We start from the raw sequence: 22,829 nt of genomic DNA, 5'->3' as shown, positions 1-22,829 counted from the left end.
ATCTAAAAAGTATGTATGAGTGGTATTTATTTACCATATGTTTGTAAATAGTTAAAAAAAAACACAAAATAGATTAAATAGTATTACAGGATATTTCTTTTATCCTGTTGATGATTGATGAATTAAATAATATTTTCAATTTTTTAAGATTAGTTTTCCATTTTAAATTATTTTCAGCTTTTGACTAAAAAAATATATATTTCTTTCAGCATTTGAACTAGATTTTAAAATAATTTTAAAATTAAAAAATTTAAAATAATTTTCAAATAAAATCAATTGATGAAATTATAAAGAATTACCAATATATACAAAATCAAAAATAAATAGATAAAAATACCTTCAATCATCATTAATTAAGGCATATTCATCCCAAAAATTTTATAAATGGTTTAGGGTCATTTAAGAATAATGGGCTTTTATATAAAAAATCTTGAAGCTTTAATTTATTAGGATAGGTAGTATATTTAATAATCTCAGAAATATCTTATCAATTTATGCTAAATATTGAATATAATTGTTAATAGGATTACAATTTTATTAAAATAAAAAATTAGATTATTATTAGAATATTGATTGAATAAAATGATGCCAAAATTCAATATCAAACGTCTATTTAAGTTACAAGCCCAACTATTTGGAAGGTTATCTTTAAAAAAATACATTTTATTTTAAACAATTTTAATTTTTATCATTTGCAAAGTGAAAATTATTTTTATTATTTAAATAAAGTGTTACATTTTAATTAAATTTAATAAGAAATTAAATAAAGTTTTCAAAAGATATGGATTGCTAATAGATAAGAAATAAGCTGGATCTCTACGTGTTTGATTTTGATTACACAGTTATAGAGTAAAATAGTGATACAATTTTTTATACTCTCTTCGAAAATAGATAGCCTCCTAAGGAATTAGCTGATTAATATATTGAAGGTTAATGGACTGCCTTTATGAATACTGTTTTAGATTATTTAAAAAATAAAATGGGAATCAACTCTTCAAAGATTTAGGAGGAGATCGAAAAGGCTGATTTGGTAGGAGGTATGAAAGATTTGTTTGAAAAAATAAAATCTAAGAACAGTGAAATCATCATTTGCAGTGATGCAAATTCGTTATTTATCAAATGGATCGTTGAAAAGAATTAAATCGCTGATTATTTCTCTGCAATTTATACCAATCCATGCACTATTGAAAACGATTAATTGTTTGTAAAGAGATTTTACGATTAACATAGTTGCCCTCTTTGCACTTAAACTCCTAATATGTGCAAGAGAAGGATTATAGAAGATCACATCGCTAAAAATCCAAATAAGGAATATATTAACATCCACTACTTTGGAGATGGTAAAAACGACTTCTGTCCTATGGTTTCTTTAAAAGACTAGAACTCAACAGGTTTTGTTAGAAAGGGATTTGCTTTGGAGAAAAAAATAGAACAATACTTAAAATAAGAAAACTCAGATCCTTTCAAGTGCAAGTTAGTGTACTGGAACTAAGCACATGAAATACTAAATTAAATTTGAAAACTATATTCATTGAGAAAATAATTTAAATTGACTTTTTTATTTCTAAATGTAATTTATTATAAAATGTATTTGTATTTAGAATATTTCAAAATTTTTTTCATATATTTTTAAATAGAAAAAAATTAATTTGTCTAGAAATGAAAAAAATAAGTATAAATTACCTTTAGAAATATCTAATATATAGACATTATGGAGTCTTTGAATTATTCTTTAATCTTTCCATACTAGTTGAAATAGATTAATTCATGAAAATCTGTTAGGTTTGGAAAATATTTATAGAAAATTCAATCAATTATTGTCTAAAGATTTTGTTTTATTTATGTTTTTATTAGATTTTATTTTCTTATTTAGTATTCATGTATTAATTGATGAGCACTGATTTAAAAAAAATAAATTATAATTATTGAATATGATTATTTTGATTATAATAACGTTTAAAAGCCAATTAAGTAGATAAACAGTAAAAAAATTACTTAAAAAAAATACAAATTAAAAAAGCAAGCAGTATTTTATAAATTAATTAGTTTGAAACCAATTTTTTAAAGGTTACGTTAAATAAATTTATGTTAGCTAGCAGAAACTATTCTCAATTTGGAGAAAACTCCTCACAAAATTCACGAAACATGACTCCAAACTAATAGGTTATGGGTATACCAAAGATAATGTGTGGAGATCATTAGGGATTTTTTATCACTCACTTTTGTAGTAAGATTTAATGCTTGAAAGGGTTATGCTAAAAATGTATAAAAGAGCATAATCAATATCATAAAGACAGAAAAGAATATGCCGAAATCGAAACGCTAGAAGACATAAGCTCAAATTGTCAATAGAAAATACACACTTGCTTGAAAGATTATACAGAAGAATAAGAAAATATTCAGCAACAAATCAAATCAGAGGAGTAACATCATAAATCGCAATAAGTACTATAGAAAATGAGCGAAGCAGAAAGCTAATGCCAAAATATTGTCTAAAGCTACTTCAAAACAGTAAGAAAGGAGTATGAAATAGCATTAAGAAAAATGGATGCTGAAAAACAAAAAATGAATAAATAGCTTTAGGAAATAGAAAATGAAAAAAATAAACTTAACGGCTTCCTACGTGAGCTGCAAGAAAATCAATTTCAAATTAGTACTCTTTAGCATTTACTTAAGCTAGATTTTAGTATTTTCATAAATGAAAAGCTAGGTGTAATAGGTTAATATTTTGAGTAGCTGATATCAGTTACTCCAAGCATTACCATAAATTTTGAAAACGTTCATAGATAAATTTATGAAATCTGCTAAAACACTTGTTTCTTAACATATTCTGGATAGTCTCCTAAATAAAAAAGCATCACACAATTAAGGTAAGAGATATCTATCAATAATCGCAAGGCAAGCACTCCATCAAATTTTAATGGCACAAGTGAATAGAATGGAAATTCTCAACGTCATATCTCACTTTCTCCTTTTAAATCTAATAACTTTAATGTTCCTCTTACATAACAAATTAATTTTAAAGACAGCAGTTAATTTTCTTAGAATTCTGAGCGTAGTTATAATGAGTTTTCTGGAATGCAGTAACAAAGAAATAAGAGCTATTCTCCAGCTCCTGACAGTAGGGTAGTAGCTTAATAAACTTCATCTGTAGTTAGACCTAACTAATAACCTAAGATACCTATTTTAAATAATGTAGAAAACAGCTAATCGCAGCAGGATGATAAATACACACCAGTTAGCAAGAAAATGAAGATGAAAATATTTGATACTAAACCTAATCTTTTGTCATCACCTAGACCTCCAACTAATTCGAATTAATAATCTTTAAAAAGCTCAGTAGCTAGAACAATCGGAGAAAACAAAATTAATGGCTAATATCAAAGTAATATCTTGTAATCTAATAACATAAACAATGTGCACTCTTCTTAGAATATAACTCCTAACTTTTTGACTGGCAAAAATAGTAATGCTTAAAACACTGGTTTTTCTAGCTTTAACTCAAACACTCCTTAATCATTTAACCCTCAAAATGAAAATCAGATATCCTCTTTAAACAACTTAAGCAGCAACAATAAATTTGCAGAAAACAACAAAAATTTAATCCCTTAGTAATCTAATTTTGCAAATATTAAGTTTAATCCTACTCCAAGAAATGAAATTCAAATAAACTCAAATGATATTCCTTAAAATTAATAGCTTTAATTCAGTAGAAATGAGCTTTTAAACAATAACTAGTCATAAGCAGGTTTAGCTTAAAATCAATTGACAGCAGGCTATCCTTAATCTTAGTTCGGCCAAAGTATTTAACTGAGCTAGTATAATAATAACAACAGTAATATAGGAGGTAACAATCTTTTCTAATAAGATATAAACAATAGTAGCACTTCATAAATGAAAAATATGAATGAAGTTAGCTCTTCTAATTTTAATAGAGGAAATTCTTTCAACCCTTCACAAGCTTAAGATAAAGATAACTACAGCTATTCCAATAATAACATTAATATGCTATAGCATATCCCTTAAAAATATAAATAAGTTTAAAATGTAAATTAATTCATTCCAGAAGAGTCCTAAGACTATTAACAAGAATCTTAGAACTTAGGCCTGAATCGAAATAATCATAATCAACAATTTAATAATATTTAGTCCCCTCAAAACGATATTTATGGAATTTCAGCTTAAAATATTACAAGTAACATTCCTTAATAATATAATTCGTAATATAATCCTTAGAGTTAGTAATAATCAACCATAAACAATAATCCTAATCACAAAAAAAATAATCAAGAAGATGCTTTTAATACAAATAACATGAATAGCCACAGGTAAATAGAAGTAAAGGACTCAAGATAAAAAGACTTCTAGGTATAAATGGCTAATTACCTAAAGTAAGAAAGCAATTACCAATATCTACATTTCTTCCAGCCTAAAAGCAATATTCTTCATATTGTTAATATACAGGATGTTAAATAAGCTTCAAATGGATCATCACAAAGTAGTTATTTGAAATTCTATTAAATACAAATGAAGACTGATGATCCTTCATTCACTGTACCTAGATTCCATAAATCTATTACACTCCGCGATGGAAGCATTTATTTAATGGGTGGAGTTTCGCCTTCATCTAACCACTCTAAAACAGTCTATAAATATGAATTTACAAAAAATAAACTCTAAGCTGTTTCTGAGATGATAACAGGTAGAAGTGGATTTGGATGTGTTTATTCTCCTTTTAATAATAGCATTTATGTAATTGGAGGCGCTTGTGACGAAGATGGCGTTACAAATCAATGTGAAAGATATGATCTCAATACTAACAAATGGAGTTCGATTTCTTACTTAAATAATCCTACATTTAATCCTGCTGTTTGCTATTTCTAAGCTCCTAATGGAAAGAATTATTTATTCAAATTCGCTGGTAAAATTGATGATGATAATTTAGATACCACAATTGAGAGGTATGATTTGTAGAGTGATAGATGGGAAATTATACCAACTTAAACATAAATTCCTATTTTATTAAGTAGTGCTAACTGTTGCTAGATTAACAGTAATAACATTTTGGTATTTGGTGGAGCATATACATAATCTCAAGAAAAAGCAAGTACTTGCTTCTTACTTAATGTTAATCTTGATTCAATCACTAAAAACTAGCTTGTACATGAAATTAAAGGCATAAACCAAATAGAATTACCAAATTCTGAGGGTTTTTCAAACTAACAATCATTTATTCATGACAACTAGCTTTATACAATACAAAATGTTTCTGAAAAGAAAAACCCTGAAATAATTTATCTAGACAGAAAAAGAATTATAAGCTTTAATTCACAAAGTTGGATGGTCTTAAATAATATTGAACTATTAGAAAAAAATAGCTGATACAACCAACAGTTTTTTTCTTCAATTTTTTCGAAATAATATATAAAATTAATAATATAAAATAGTTTTTGTTGTACATTCTTACTATATTTTTATCAACTTTTATAAAATATAATACTTATACTTAAGTTCGATAAATATAAAGAATAAAGAAATTAATTTTAAATAAGGTTCTAAATTATAATTTTTTTTTAAATTAAATGAATTAATTTTGAAAGAAAAAAAAATCAGGCAATTATTTGAAGGATAGTTTTATTAATTCATTTTAAGTAATAAAGAGCAGTAAAAATATGTATTTCGTTATATATTTTTGAAAAAAATTTTCTTTAAACATTAATAATTTTGTTAATTATTTTGCCAATTGTAAGCCGAGTAAAATATAACTTTAAGCAATATTTCTTAATTTATTTTGTATGGTGAAAATCAATGTTTTAATTAATGCATGAAAGTAAAAATTAAGGATTTTTTGTAAGTTATTGCTAAATTAAAGAAAAAAAGTTCCATTGTTGATTTAAATGACTATTTTAAGATAGAAAATAAATGAAATTAGATATTAGTTATTTACAAAAAAATACAAAAAATCCATCTATTTTTTAACTTATATTAGTTAGTTATTTAGTTAGTTAGTTAGTTTCTAAAATTTATTATCAAATGATGTATCAAGATAAATACATAAAGAGATTATTTTCCATGTGAAATCAAATAATTATCAAATCTTACAAATTACAAAAATGAGTTGATTCTCTATAATTTTAAATATTCTTAGATAAGCCATTTCACTCACTCTCTAACAAATAACTTTAACGAGACAAAAAATTAATTTTATTTATTTTAAATAACTCTAATATTTTAATCATGTTATCATATTTATTTTTATAATTTCTATTAAAATGATTAGACTTAACTTAATCAAAAATTTATTGATATTTTAAACAAAAGATTATTAAGTTCATAGCAATTTTTGTTAAAAATAAACAAGTAAATATTTAAAATATCAGTTATTAATTAAAATGATTTTGCTTTAAATTTTTGAATTTTTAGACATCTTTTCTTGTGATTATTACTTCTTTTACAATTTAAAAGGCCAACTTTTACCTTAAAATTTTTTATTAAATTTAATTACTTTAATACTAATAAAACCTCACTCACTTTTATTGTAATCAAAAATAACTTTATTTTATAAATTAATTTTATATTTAAGTAGTTAAATATAAATATTTTCTAACTCAATTTTAATTCTACATTAATTTTAAGTAATTTTAAACAAAGTTTAAAAGTAAAAAAATAAGGGAACCTCTGTTTTCAAATGAACTACTTTGCATATTTTTATATTTTTAAATACAACTTAAATCAAAATTAAAGGTTTGGTTTTAGAAATATAAATTGATTCAATACAAATTGAAATGCGTAATGAATTATATTTAGTTATTATACTATTTAGTAATTTTATTAATTTAATTAAATATAAATAACAGGGTATTAAATTAAAATTATTAAGCAAATTCTGAAAATGCTAATACTTTAATTTTTGAATTAGGTGAGTTTTAGGGTGCTAAGAAAAGAAAAAGTTGAAGATATATAAATAAATAATTTTTAAAAATAATAAATCATATAATAAAATAAATAAAAAAATAATTATTTTTAAAGAGATCATAAGCTAAAATTATTTGAAAAGAATGAAATGGATTCTAAAGAAAAGAAAATTAAATATTATTAGGAAAGTAGTTTTAATCAATTTAAATAATAAAGTGCAGTAAAAATATTTATTTCTTAATATCTTTTTGAAAACAATTTCTTAATACATAAAAAATATTTTTTAATAGTATTGTCGCATTCAATCCCACTAAAATATAATTTTATGTTATCTTTCTAAATTTATTTTGTATGGTAAAAACGTATCTTTTAATTAGCTCATTCAAGTAAAAATTAAGGATATTACGTAAGTTATTGATTCATTAAAAGAAAAAGTTTGATTATTTAATTAAAAAAATTTCTTTTATGACTTAAGTTAGAAAAAAAATGAAATTAGATTGAAGGTTTTATGTTAACAAATACAAAAAATCAATAATTAAATAAAATTAGTTAATTTTCAAAATTTATTATCAAAAATAGTTAGATAAATGTTTATTTATCAAATAATTATCAAATCTTAAAAATTACAAAAATCATTTGATTATCAATGATATTTTTTAGAAAAGTCATTTCAGTTTTTCTCTAACAAATAACTTTAATGAGATAAAAATTAATTTTATTTATCTAGAATACTATAAATAATCTTTAAGATGTTTATCAAAAATTTCAATAAGATAATGGTAATTTCTGTTAAAAATAAACAAGGTAAATCTGTAATTTTAATTATTAATTAAAATGATTTTGGTTTCAAATTTGCTTTTAGATATCTTTTCTTTTGGTTATTAACTTTTTTAGTATTTAAAAAGGTCAACCAACCTTTACCTTAAATTTAGTTATTTTAATACTAATAAAACCTCACTTAAATTATTATAATAAAAAATAACTTTGTTTTATATAACTTTTCCTTTTTATAGTTAAATATTACTATGAATATAATTCTTTTCTAACTCAATTTTAATTCTACTTTAAATTAAAAATTTTCAATTCTAATTTTAATATTTTTGAACAATGTTTTAATTTTAAAAAATAAGGGAAATTAAATGAGTTGCTGTGCATATTTTTATATTAGTCAAAGAAATTAATTTAATGTTTCTTATGTAATCAAATTCGAGAATTTCTATAATTATAAAATAAAAATAAAGGATTTTATTTTAGAAATATAAATTTATTCAATAAAAAGTAAACTGCATAATAAATAATCTTTAATTAAAATACTTTTCTAAAAGATTTAAAATTTTATATATTAATGCTATTTATATCACTTTTATAATTATATACTATTTGGAAGCTGAGCATATTATAATTGATTTTGATAAGTATTAGTGAATTATAATTAAAAAAGAATTACAGGGTTATTTTTTAATTATTAACGAAATGCTGAAAATGAGTGGAAAAACTTAATTTTTTATCACTGTTTTATTTTAAAAAAAAAATTAATTATCAATAAACCTCCCTTCATAGAACTGTAAACATATATAATTTTTCAAATATATAAAGATTTTTTGTTTATAAGCTAATAATTTTTTTTGATCATAACTTCTTTTAAAAAGTTAAGCATTTTTGTAAATAAACAATTCAAGAGGAAAAAAAAAAAAAAGTTAATTAATTGATTTTAAATAATGAAAAGTAATAAAACAAATTTTTAGCTTTTTATTATTTTAGCAATAATAAATCTAACATTAAGCCAAAGCCAAGTACTTATAGGCTCATATTAGACTAGTAATCCATTTACTAAAGAATTTAAAAATAGCGAATGGAATAATAATCTTGATTTTGCTTTTTATGGTTGGTTGAAAATAACTACTTTTCCTCCTCCTGCTTCTTGGTCTACTGGTTTTCATTTTACAAGCAATTCTCCTGATGTTTGGACTGATCAATATAATTATGGCGATAGAGTCTTAGCTTTTTTTAATGACAATAATAATATTATAAATCCTACGTATACAACTTACTCAGCAAATCCCTCCACCAATATATGGAGTCAAGTTTCTTTCTCTACCCCAGAATTGAACTAGTGGATTTTTATTTATTTATCATATGGTTCTTAATAATAAGCTTAATATGCCTACTATAAATTTCCATCACATGAAGTAAGATCAAAATTAATAAATATTGTACATTCTACATCTAATTATTACTATCTTTATGTGGGAAAAACAAGTCCCTACTATTATTTCATGGGTCAAATATGTGGTTTTTATTTAATAGCAGGGCCTACTGCTTATAGAGAATCAGGATTTGATCAATTCTTAACTCTTCAAACTTAAGATGCTATTAGCTGTAGTTATTGCTTATCTGATTTTTATATACCATAATAGACATGCGTTCAATGGTGCCCTAATAATTACAGAGCAAATATTGTATAAAAAACTTGCGACTAATGTTCTACATATACTTCTGATTGTTAAACATGCGCTCCTACTTGTAAATCTTGCTAATTTGGAAATAAAGATATCTGTTTAGATTGCTAAGAAACTATGAACATATCCAACGGAACATGTGTTTGCAAAAATGGAATAGATAATAGAAATATTTTCTACTAATGTAGTAATGATAATATTGCAGTCTTATAGGCAAATTTAGCAAGCGATAGTCCTACCCTTACAATTAATTTCGGAGTTCCTTTGAAAAACAATAATTTTAGTTGCAGTTAAATTTTTTAGCCAAATACTTTGGGTCAGCTGGGTTCTAATCCTGTTTGTACTATAAACTAAGCAAATATTACTATCGCTTTAAGTAAAATTATTTATAATTCTTACATTATACCAAAAAATTTACTTTTAATATAATAGGTCAAGACGCTAATATAACAGAAACTTAATAAATTTCATTTTTACCTAATGTTCTTTAGTATTAAGGCAATAATAATTTTATTAATACTTTCTATTTATTCAGCTTTAATTAGTTAAAAGACATTCCCTTTTAAATGAACTACAAGTATGATGAAATACAAAACACTTGTTATGATATCACTTTTCAGTTGATTCCATAAAATGATGCAAAAAGAGGATTTAATTCAATAGTGTGGAGTATTTAAGCATAACCAACTTTAGATTCACAAATATAATTGCAGGTTGATAATATAGTAAAAACAGCAAATGATAATATTAATCCTAATTTAATTATTCCTAAATATTTAATACCATCTAACACTAATATTAAAGCTACTGTTAACTATTTCATGAGAGTCAATGTTAATGGAACTTTGTCATTTTCTACTTTATATTAAAAATATTATCAAATAGTAATTCAAACCATTTAAAGTGCATAACCACCAGTTTATAGGTATATATTTTTTAAAAATATTTATAATAAATTTCATTTTTTTTTAATTGTTTTTAGATATATGGATTTGACTTTTAAATTCAACCTATACACACAAGTATGCGATTAAACAGGAAGTGTTATAGTTTTTGAACCATATGACATTTAAATAATTTCACAGGTTTTACCTAACTTGAACTAAAGCTATTATTAAACCTCATAGCAAGACTTTTAAGTTAATGTTTAAAAATATGAGATTCCATTCAACACAGCATTTGATTTGCAAGTAAAAATTATTATTTTAAATTCAACTTAATATTAAATAATAATAAAATTAATTTAGGTTTCTGCTGTGTTAGATAGCAATAAAACAATATCTTAGTAGACTAATATAAATATTACTCCTTAATTATCTAAGCTTTTAGTATAGATTACTAGTGGATAAGGTGGATAGAATGGTTTGTTTAATTACAAAAAGGATTTGAATTTGACAGGTACTGCGAGAGACTTAGAAATTTAGGATCCAAATATCCCTTAAGGAATAAACTTAAGTTGGTAATGCTAGTCATTAATATAGTAATAAAATGGAGAGAGAGAATGCCTTGACTACAACAACAATACAGTAACTCTAGCTTAGAATAGCCTTAGTACTGTTGTACCGGCATATACATTTATTCCCTATTAAACTCTATAGTTCTCATTAGTTGGAAGCAAGGATACAAGAACTAGTTTTAGTAATATAACAGCTATTATTGCTGAAATTGACATTCCGCCTCTATTTGTTTAATTTCGAGATATATCTTAATTATAGCAAGTCAACCTCAATGATGATATATTTGTTACACTTCAGTATGGAAGTGATATTTCATCAGATGATATTCAATATGCTGGAGCAGTGTTATATAATAATGCCGAGGTTGGAATTATAAAATTTGATTTTTATGAAGTTAAATTTAGGATTTGGGATTATTTTAATTCTGTTACTCCAGATAATCCTGTAGTATAGGTTAGGTTCACTGCTTATAATCCTTCATTTTATATGCCTAGTATGACTACAAAAAAATTTAATATCAACTTACCTCCTGCCAACTGTGTTTTCACAGTTAGTCCAACTTCTGGAAAAGCTTTAGAAACTATATTTAATATATAAATGAGTGGGTGTACAAGTTCTGATAATTCATTAACCTACTAATTCTTTTACTATCAAAATAATAGTGATTTTCAGCAGGAAATTTTGGTCCCTAATAACATACTTAGGAGACAAATATAAGATTAGTCTTTAGAAAGTCAATTAAATACAGTTTTACCCTCTGGAAATTTGACTATAATGGGGTAAGTAATGAATTCTAAACTTTCAATTTTTAATTCAACATTAGAAATTAAAGTTACTCCTTTTGATCAAGGAGAGTAATAAATAAATAACATCATTGATTAAATGCTCTAGTAGCTAAATAGCTAATACCCAAGATAATCGCTTTTGAATCTGTGTTTTCTTGGTGAAGAAATCTCTAAAAACAATCCAGTATATTAGTTAAATTCTGTTAACTATAGAAAATCTTTGGTGATTTCACAGATAATTAGCTAAACAAACTCTCTCCCAAAGTAGTCAAATCTTTTTACATACTCAAATAAAGTTATTTCTTAGCTTTAACTTTCCTTAAATAACCAATAAGATAGCTAATCGTTAATCTTACTCAACTATATAAATTAAACATTAGAAAATACAATACTGTTAATGTAAGACTCTAGCAACTTACTCTTAAATAATAATAATAATATTGTACTTTAAAACTTAGTTGACAGCTTTAAAATGCTTAATTCAACTACCAAAATTATATCTTATAGCTTATTACCTAATTAAATGAACTTATCAGACTAAATATGTGGACTGTTAGCTAATATAACTCTTCCTAATACTGGAGGTATTTAACTACAAGGAAATCTAATAGAATTAAACTGCTAACAAATTACAGAAAAAAATCTTAATTAATATATTGATGAGTTAGATTATTTTTAAACAAAAACAACTAATATTTATAGAATTACATACAGCACATATTCATAAAATCCATACAGTCAAACAACTGAATTTTTAAACTATACAGACTAACTATAAATATTGTAGCCAAATATAACAATTTCTAAAAATCCTGTCATAATACCTCAAATTGAATATGTTAATAGTAATAAAAGATTTCTTAGTATAAACAATAGCAGTTTGAATTAGAATTCAACTTATATTTACACATTTTCTAACGTTAATAAATCATAAAATAAATTAACTTGTCTCTAAAAATAAGTAAATTAATGGTCTTCTTCAAACTGTTAGGAACTAAATAGAACAGGAACAAGTAGGTTCTACTGTTATTGCAAAGATAAAACTCCTACAACAATTACTGATAATCTAGAAGAGTTAATAAAAAATAAAAATTTATAAACTGCGTTTAGTTCATAAGGCTTTAACAATATATCAAACTTTAAAAATTTTTATAAATATGCAGCTTTTTGGATTCTGAGTACTGCAACATTAATATTAATTGGATTATACTTTTATGGAAAGCACCTTGATAGAAAATTTATTTTTCATTCTATTTAAAGAATCGCTCCTGCTACTGCTATTGATAATGGCCAAAGCTTAATTAATTTATAAAATAGAATAAAAGCTAACTAACAAAATAAAGGTGGAAACAATACTAACAGAAATGAAATTTTTTCTTAAAATTAACTGATTCAATAAGAAAATAAAAATCTATATTTATAATATGGTATTGATTCACAATAATAAATAATAAATAATATAAAAGTAGAATCAAATAAGTAGTTTCCTTTTTAAGAAACCCCTTTTTAAACTACTATAAATACTCCAGACCTTTAATTAATTAAAAAATCTAAATAGGAGAATTAAGAAATTTAAAACATCAATCATTAAATTTAAATAGTAAATTTAAATGACTAATAAGATTATAATAGAGATGACTTGTAGCATCAATAATAAAAATAATAACAAAAACAAATCTAATAGTGGAATGGGTAGGCAAATTAATAAAAATAAAATATTTAATAATAAGATAGTATAAGCAATCAGTAGAGCTAACTTGATAATTAGTTTGAGCTTTAACTATAAAAATTTTAAAACTAAATAGGAACATTAGAGACTATTACAAAAATTGTTGCTTAGCCTTTTTCAACTTTAAACTTATAATAAAAAATTTAATAAGAAACGAAAGATTTACAAATAGGTGATAAATAACTGCACTCAAACAAGTAAAAAGTTTAAAACCCAAGTGAAAGTGTTTAAAATACATCTGAATAAAATTTTAAAAATGAAGCAGATAAATAAAATGAAATGGAAACACTATTAAAATAACTGAATGATTAAAAGTAAAAGCTAGCAAATAAATCATTATTAATGAGAATAATTGTGTTCCATGATTTTTTTAACATATTTTACAGCTATGATCCTAAGCTATCCAGAGCAATCAGATTTAACATATTTTATCTTAGAATAATCCATTCTTTATGCTTAACAACTATCTTTGATGAGAGTTATAATATAGAATAGAAAATAATTTTATCTATAATAAGCTCAATCATTTTAGTAACAGGAGTAACAATTATAACTCTGATACATAAAATAAAAATAATAGGTTCAAAGATATCAGCTGTATTTTTAATTTGCCTTCTTTTATTTTATTACTATATAATTCTATCTATCATTAGTGGAGAGGAAGCCAATTAAGCGAATTCTAAAACTTTTTCATTTTTGTTGATAGTAGGGATTGATTTTTTAGGAACTCTAACTGTAATGTCAGTTTTAAAATTAAGCTTAGTTTTATATTCAAACCATGCTTAAAGTAAATAGAAATTAATAAATTTTCTTTTTAAGGCATTTAATTTATAGATAATACTATAAAATTTAAATATTTGATTTAAAATAATTCTTTTCTATTATCTAAATTTGTATTTTATATTTCTAATAATTATTTTTCATAAACTATTAAAATAAATAATATTATTAAATATCATTCACATATTAAATAAATATAGATTACGTATTAATTTCATTTTTATATATAATTAGAGTTACAAATTTTTTTTTACCTTTTTTTTAACTTATATTAAATTTTATTTTTTTAAAAATACAATATTAGTGTATTCAATATATATATTTCCTATTCACAAAATAATATTTAGAGTAATGAGATAAATATAAATATAAATATTTAATTATTAGGAAAAAATAACTGAAAAACAAAAGTTTTTCTACATCAATTTTTTAGGAAAAATATATATATAATTATTTATGTTTTACTTTTTACTATATATAATATATCTATTCTTATGTTCAAAGAATAAAGAGAATAAAGATTAATTATTAATTAAGTTACTTTAAGCTAATTTTAAAAGAATGAAATAGATTAATTTTAAAAGAAAAGAAAAATGAAATTTAATATTGGAAGGTGAATAATAAATATTAATTAATTTTTAAATAATACATCACAGTAAAAAAATTTATTTCATAATATTTTTTTGAAAACAATTTTATTTATACATTAAATATATTTTTTAATAGTATTGTTGCCTGCAAACCCACTAAAATATTACTTTTAGTTATCTGTCTAAATTTAATTTTTATGATGAAGCAAATCTTTTAAAAGCATTCAATTAAAAATTAAGGACATTAAGTTATTTATTAATTATTTAAACGAAAGAAATTTGATTACCCAATTAAGAATTTTCCTTTTATGAACTAAGATAGAAAATAAATGAAATTAGATAGAAGTTATTTAATTAAAAAATACAGAAAATCAATCTATATTTTTAGCTTACATTAGATTAAGTAGTTAAATATTATAATGATTATAATTGATTTTTAGCTCAATTATAATTCTACTTTAAATTTAAAAGTACATATAAATTGTCTTTAAATCACTTTGAATTTTGAATTTTAATTTAAATAATTTTAAGCAAGGTTATAAAGTAAAAAAATAAGGGAAACTATGTTTTCAAATAAATTACCTCCATTTTTTATATTTTTAAAAATAATTGATTTAGTTATTCAAATGTAATTAAAATTTTAGAATTTTCAATTTTATATTATATAAAAAAAGAGTTTTGTTTTAAATAAATTTTAATGCAAAATAAAGTGTGTTATCAATCAATTGTAATTAAAATAATTTGTTAAAAATATTAAAATATTATTTACTATTATAAATTATACAAAATTCAATTGATAACTATGCACTTTTTTGAAGCTGAGTATATTAAAATTGAATTTGATAAGTATTAGTATTTATTAACTTAATAAAAACAGATTTTATGTTTTAAATTATTAAGAAAACGCTGGAAATGAATGGTTATCGCTGTATAATTCTTCAAAAGGCATTAATTATCAATACACTTCCCTTCATAGAACTGTAAATATATATACTTCTTCAAATAAATACAAATTTTTATTTAAAATTTAATAATTGTTTAATTTATTTAGTTCATAACTTCAATATAAAGCTAAGTATTTTCTTTATAAAAACAATAGAAGAAGAGAAAAAAAAGTTAATTAATTTATTTTAAATAAGAAATATTAAAAAACAATTCTTCATGAAAAGTAATCAAACAATCCTCTCGCTTTTTATTATTTTAACAATAATAAAACCATCATTAAGCCAAAGCCAGGTACTTATAGGTTCATATTCGACTGGTAATTCATACACTAAAGAATTTAAAAATAGCGAATGGAATACTAATCTTGATTTTGCTTTTTATGGTTGGTTCAAAATAACTTCTTTTCCTACTTCTTTTTGGTCTATTGGTTTTCATTTTACAAGCAATGCTCCTAATGTTTGGAATGATAAATATAATTATGGTGATAGACTCTTAACTTTTCATAATGACAATAATAATTTGATCAATCCTACATATACAACTTACTCAGCAAATCCCTCTCCAAATGTATGGAATGAAGCTCCTTACTCTACCTCAGATTTTAACTAGTGGATTTTTATTTATTTATCGTATGGTTCATAATAATAAGCTTAATATGTCTACTATAAATTTCCATCACGTGAAGTTGGATAAAAATTGACAAATATTATACATAACACATCAAATTACTATTATCTTTTTGTGGGAATTACAAAAGCTCCTTACACTTATTTCATAGGTCAAATATGTGGTCTTTATTTAATAGCAGGGCCTACTGCTTATAGAGAATCAGGATTTGATCAATTCTTAACTCTTCAAACTTAAGATGCTGTTAGCTGTAGTTATTGCTTATCTGATTTTTATATACCATAATAGACATGCGGTCAATGGTGCCCTAATAATTACAGAGCAAATCTTGTATAAAAAACTTGTGACTAATGTTCTACATATACTTCTGATTGTTAAACATGCGCTACTACTTGTAGATCTTGCAAATTTGGAAATAAAAATATCTGTTTAGATTGCTATGAAACAATGAACATATCCAACGGAACATGTGTTTGCAAAAATGGAATAGATAAAAGAAATATTTTCTACTAATGTAGTAATGATAATACTGCAGTCTTATAGGCCAATTTAGCAAGCGATACTCCCACCCTTACAGTTAACTTTGAAGTTCCATTGCAAAATAATAATTTGAGCTGCAGTTAAATTTTTTAGCCAAAAACTTTGGGTCAGCTGGGTTCTAATCCTGTTTGTACTATAAGCTAAGCAAATATTACTATCGCCTTAAGTAAAAATAGTAATAATTATTACTTTATCTTAAATTTTCTTTTAATATAATAGGTCAAGATGCTAATATAACTGAAACTTAATAAATTTCATTTTTACCTAATGTTCTTTAATATTAAGGCAATAATAAATTAATTAATACTTTCTATTTATTCAGCTTTACTTAGTTAAAAGACATTCCCTTTTAAATGAACTACAACTATGATGAAATACAAAACACTTGTAATGATATCACTTTTCAGTTGATTCCATAAAATGATGCAAAAAGAGGATTTAATTCAATAGTGTGGAGTATTTAAACATAACCAACTTTAGATTCACAAATATAATTGCAGGTTGATAAGATAGTAAAAACAGCAAATGATAATGTTAATCCTAATTTAATTATTCCTAAATATTTAATACCACCTAACACTAATATTAAAGCTACTGTTAACTATTTCATGAGAGTCAATGTTAATGGAACTTTGTCATTTTCTACTTTATATTAAAAATATAAGCAAATAGTAATTCAAACCATTTAAGGCGCGTAACCACCAATTTATAGGTATATTTTTTGATAAATGTTTAAAATAAACTTAATTTTTTTAATTGCTTATAGATATATGGATTTGACTTTTAAATTCTACCTATACACATAAGTATGCGATCAAACAGGAAGCATTATAGTTTTTGAACCATATGACATTTAAATAATTTCAAAGATTTTACCTAATTTAAACTAAAGCTATAATTAAACCACTTAACAAGACTTTTAAGTTAATGTTAAATAATATGAGATTCCATTCAACACAGCATTTGATTTGCAAGTAAAAATTATTATTTTAAATTCAACATAATATTAAAAATTAATAAAATTAATTTAGGTTTCTGCCGTATTAGATAGTAATAAAACAATATCTCAGTAGACTAATATAAATATTACTCCTTAATTATCTAAGCTTTTAGTTTAGATTACTAGTGGATAATGTGGATAGGATGGCTTGTTCAATTACAAAAAGGATTTGAATTTGACAGGTACTGCGAGAGATTTAGAAATCTAGGATCCAAATATCCCTTAAGGAATAAACTTAAGTTGGTAATGCTAGTCATTAATATAGTAATAAAACGGAGAAAGAAAATGCCTTGACTACAGGAACAATATAGTAACTCTAGGTTAGAATAGCCTTAGTACTGCTGTACCTGCCTATACTTTTACTCCATATTAAACTCTATAGTTCTCATTAGTTGGAAGCAAAGATACAAGAACTAGTTTTAGTAATATGACAGCTATAATTGCTGAAATTGACATTCCGCCTCTATTTGTTTAATTTCAAGATATATCTTAATTACAGCAAGTCAACCTCAATGATGATATATTTGCTACACTTCAGTACGGAAGTGATATTTCATCAGATGTTATTGAATATGCTGGAGCAGTTTTATATAATAATGCCGAGGTTGGAATTATAAAATTTGATTTTTATGAAGTTAAATTTAGGATTTGGGATTATTTTAATTCTGTTACTCCAGATAATCCTGTAGTATAGGTTAGGTTCACTGCTTATAATCCTTCATTTTATATGCCTAGTATGACTATAAAAAATTTTAATATCAACTTACCTCCTGCCAACTGTGTTTTCACAGTTAGTCCAACTTCTGGAAAAGCTCTAGAAACTTAGTTTAGTATATAAATGAGTGGATGTACAAGCTCAGATAATGCATTAACCTACTAATTCTTTTACTATTAAAATAATAGTGATTTTAAGTAGGAAATTTTAGCTCCTAATAACATACTTAGGAGATAAATATAAGATTAGTCTTTAGCAAATCAACTAAATACAATTTTGCCGTCAGGAAATTTGACTATTATGGGATAAGTTATGAATTCAAAACTTTCAATTTTTAATTCAACTGTAGAAATTAAAGTGACTCCTTTTGACCAAGGAGAGTAATAAATAAATAACATCATAGATTAAACGCTTTAGCAGCAAAACAGTTAATATCCTAGATAATCGCTTTTGAATCTTTGTTATCTTGGTGAAGAAATCTCTAAAAACAATCCAGTATATTAGTTAAATTCTGTTAACTATAGAAAATCTTTGGTGATTTCACAGATAATTAACTAAACAAGCTCTCTCCCAAAGTAGTCATATCTGTTTACATACTCGAATAAAGTTATTTCCTAGCTTTAACTTTCTTTAAATAGCCAATAAGATAGCTAATCAATAAACTTACTCAACTATATAAATTAAACATTAGAAAATACAATGATGTTAATGTAAGATTCTGGTAACTTACTCTTAAATAATAATAATGTTGTACTTTAAAACTTAGTTGATAGCTTTAAAATGCTTAATTCGACAACCCAAAGTATTTCTGATAGTTTATTACCTAGTTAAATGAACATATCAGACTAGATATGTGGTTTGTTAGCTAATATAACTCTTCCTAATACTGGAGGTATTTAACTACAAGGAAATCTAATAGAATTAAACTGCTAACAAATTACAGAAAAAAATCTTAATTAATATATTTATAAATTAGATGGTTTTTAAACAAAGACAACTAATATTTACAGCATTACATACAGCACATATTCATAAAATCCTTACAGTCAAACATCTGAATTTTAAAATTATACAAAATAATTATAATAATTGTAGCCAAATATAACAATTTCTAAAAATCCTGTAATAATACCTTAAATTGAATATTTAAATAGTAATAGAAGAATTCTTAGTATAAGTAATAACAACAATTTAAATTAGAATTCAACTTATATTTACACATTTCCTAACGTTAGTAAATCATAAAATAAATTAACGTGTCTCTAAAAATAAGTAAATTCATGGTCTTCTTCAAAATGCTAAATACTAAATAGTACAGAAATGAGTGGGTTCTAATGTTATTGCAAAGATAAAACTCCTACAACTATTACTGATGATCTAGAATAGTTAATACAAAATAAAAATTTATAAACTGCATTTAGTTCATAAGGTTTTGATAATATATCTAATTTTAAATATTTTTATAAATACGCAGCTTTTTGGACTCTGAGTGCTGTAACATTATTATTAATTGGCTTATTCTTCTATGGGAAGCACCTTGATAGAAAATTTATTTTTCACTCTATTTAAAGAATAGCTCCTACTCCTGCTACTGATAATGATCAAAGCTTAATTAATCCTTAAAAAAGAATATAAACTAATTTAGATAACAAGAATGAAAACAATACAAACAGAGATGAGAATTTTTCATTAAATTAACTAAAATAATAGGAAAATAAATATTTATATTTATAATAAGGTATTGATTCACAATAATAAATAATTAATAATATAAATATATAATCAAATAAGTAGTTTCCTTTTTAAGAAACCCCTATTTATACTCCTATAAATACTCAAGACCTTTAATTAATTTAATAATCTTAATAGGAAAATTAAGAAATTTAAAACATTTATAATTAAATGTAAATAGTAAATTTAGACAACTAATAAGATTATAATAAAGATAACTTGTAGCTTTAATAATAAAACTAATAAAAAAATCAACTCAAATAGTTCTAAGAATAGGGAAATTAATAAAAATAAAATATTTAATAATAAGATAGCTTAAGCAATAAATCAAGCTAACTTGATAAGTAATATGAGATTTAGCTTTAAAAATTTTAAAACTAAATAGGAACATTAGAGACTATAACAAAAATAGTTGCTTAACCTTTTTCAACTTTAAACATATAATAAAATAATTATTACACCACATAAAACAATTTAAATATAAATAATAAATAAATTTATTAATAAAATAATTTTGAAGACTATGATAATTGTAAATTTTAAAAAGAATAATAAATTTAATAATAAACGAAAGAATTACAGATAAGTGATAAATAACTGCATTCAAACAAGTAAAAAGTTTAAAATCCAGGCAAAAGTGTTTAAAATTCTTCTGAATAAAATTTAAAAAGTGAAGCAGAGAAATAAAATGAAATGGAAACACTATAAAAATAGTTGAATGATCAAAAGTAGAAGCTTGCAAATAAATCGTTATTAATTAGAATTATTGTGTTCCATGATTTTTTTAACATATTTTACAGCTATGATCCTAAACTATCCAGAGCAATTAGATTTAACATATTTTACCTTAGAATAATTCACTCTTTATGCTTAACAACCATTTTTGATGAGAGCTATAATATAGATTAGAAAATAATTTTATCTATAATTAGCTCAATCATTTTAGTCACAGGAGTAACAATTATAACTCTGATACATAAAATCAAAATAATAGGTTAAAAGATATCAGCTATATTTTTAATTTGCCTTCTTTTGTTTTATTACTATATAATTTTATCTATCATTAGCGGAGAGGAAGCCAATTAAGCGAATTCTAAAACTTTATCATTTTTGTTAATAGTAGGGATTGATTTTTTCGGAATTCTAACTCTTATGTCTGTTTTAAAATTAAGTTTAGTTTTATACTCATAGCAAGAACAAAGTAAATAGACATTAATAAAGTCTCTTTTTAAGATATTCGATTTATAGATCTTACTATAAAATTTAAATGTTTGATTTAAATACGTATTTTTTATCTAAATTTGTATGTTATTACATTTTTTTAATAATTATTTTTCATAAATTATTAAATAAATTAATTTTATTAAATTTGATAATATCATTAAATAATAGCTAATCCTGTTATTGAATAATTGAATGCTAATAAATCTCAATCTATGATTTTATTAAAAGCATATGCCTTTTAATTTTTTATGCAAAATAAATATATATTATTATATGTATAAGTACCCTATGGTCTGCCTTTTTCAAGGCTACATAAACATAATAGCGATTTATTTATTTATTGTATTATAAGTTTGTATTTTTTCGAAATGATCGATTGCTGATTAATACCAAGAACTTCATTGTTAAATCAACACTAGTAATTTCCTTTCATAATTTATTGTTGTAATTATATGCCTTAACTTTTTTATTAAAAATTTTTGTTAATTCTAACTTTTTTCTGTGATATGTTCTAAAAACAAAAATATAAATGTTTTTTATTTATTTTAATGATTAAGAAATTATATCAGTGTAATACTTTCAATTTTTAATTTTTGTGATACATTATTTGTCCATATTCAAATTAAAAATCATTTTCATCTTCTTATTTTACAAAAAAATCTTACTTACTAATATCTAAAATATCTATACTTAACTCTTCTAAATTTATTTAAAATAGTATTTTTCTTTTTTTTCAGTATTTAATAAGAAAAAATAGTCTAAATTTAAGTAATGTAATAAAAAAAAAGGTTTTGAAACAAATTTATAATTTTGTTTATTTTTTTATTAATTAATATAAAATTTAAAAGAAACAATAAAGTTTTTGAAACAGGATTCGAATATTATAGAAAAAAAAATAAAGAATGTTTTGTCCAATATTTAATTTTTTGATAAAGAAATCTAAATTTTTTTTATCAAGCATTTAACTTGAGTTAAAAATTAAATATCTGTTTTAACATTCTTTGTTTTTTTCTTTTATAACATTCGTAATCCTGAATATTAAATTAATATACAATTAAAATAATAATATTTTAGATAGAAAAATAATTTTATAGAAATAGATAAAACTTATAAATACCTAGGATTAAATTTTAATATTGTGTAACTTATTTATGAATTATTAGATTAAATATTTCTATTCTAATATCTGCTTATTTAATCCATTAATAATCTTAGATCATAGTTAATAAAATTAATTAAGCGTTATTATTAAGATAAAAAAAATATAAAACCAATGAAAGATATTAATATATTAATTACAAAATTCTTAGACCATTATGGAAATAAATTTAT

General features: G+C 22.9%; 3 protein-coding genes across 3 annotated transcripts; all 3 read left to right on the top strand. All coding sequences in view use genetic code 6, as the record gives it.

Annotated features, from left to right (window-relative positions):
• Positions 1-582: 582 nt before the first annotated feature.
• Positions 583-1,519, top strand: TTHERM_00326940 (2,3-diketo-5-methylthio-1-phosphopentane phosphatase family protein; the record flags this gene model as incomplete). The annotated part of the gene is made up of 2 exons (XM_001026457.2): positions 583-641; positions 757-1,519. 2 exons carry the CDS (start codon positions 583-585, stop codon positions 1,517-1,519), a joined length of 822 nt encoding a protein of 273 aa, XP_001026457.2.
• Positions 1,520-2,085: 566 nt separating this feature from the next.
• On the top strand, positions 2,086-5,382 carry TTHERM_00326930 (kelch motif protein; the record flags this gene model as incomplete). Its single annotated transcript, XM_001026456.1, has 1 exon — positions 2,086-5,382. The coding sequence occupies one exon, from the start codon at positions 2,086-2,088 to the stop codon at positions 5,380-5,382; it is 3,297 nt and encodes a 1,098-aa protein (XP_001026456.1).
• Positions 5,383-8,633: 3,251 nt separating this feature from the next.
• On the top strand, positions 8,634-21,548 carry TTHERM_00326920 (REJ domain protein; the record flags this gene model as incomplete). The annotated part of the gene is made up of 8 exons (XM_001026455.2): positions 8,634-9,750; positions 9,807-10,299; positions 10,357-10,564; positions 10,622-13,659; positions 15,942-16,993; positions 17,047-17,539; positions 17,594-17,801; positions 17,859-21,548. The coding sequence occupies 8 exons, from the start codon at positions 8,634-8,636 to the stop codon at positions 21,546-21,548; spliced, it is 10,299 nt and encodes a 3,432-aa protein (XP_001026455.2).
• Positions 21,549-22,829: the final 1,281 nt, after the last annotated feature.

Source organism: Tetrahymena thermophila (assembly GCF_000189635.1).
Source record: "Tetrahymena thermophila SB210 genomic scaffold scf_8254010, whole genome shotgun sequence".
Lineage (NCBI taxonomy): Eukaryota > Ciliophora > Oligohymenophorea > Hymenostomatida > Tetrahymenidae > Tetrahymena > Tetrahymena thermophila.
This window is presented reverse-complemented; position numbering and strand designations above follow the sequence as displayed.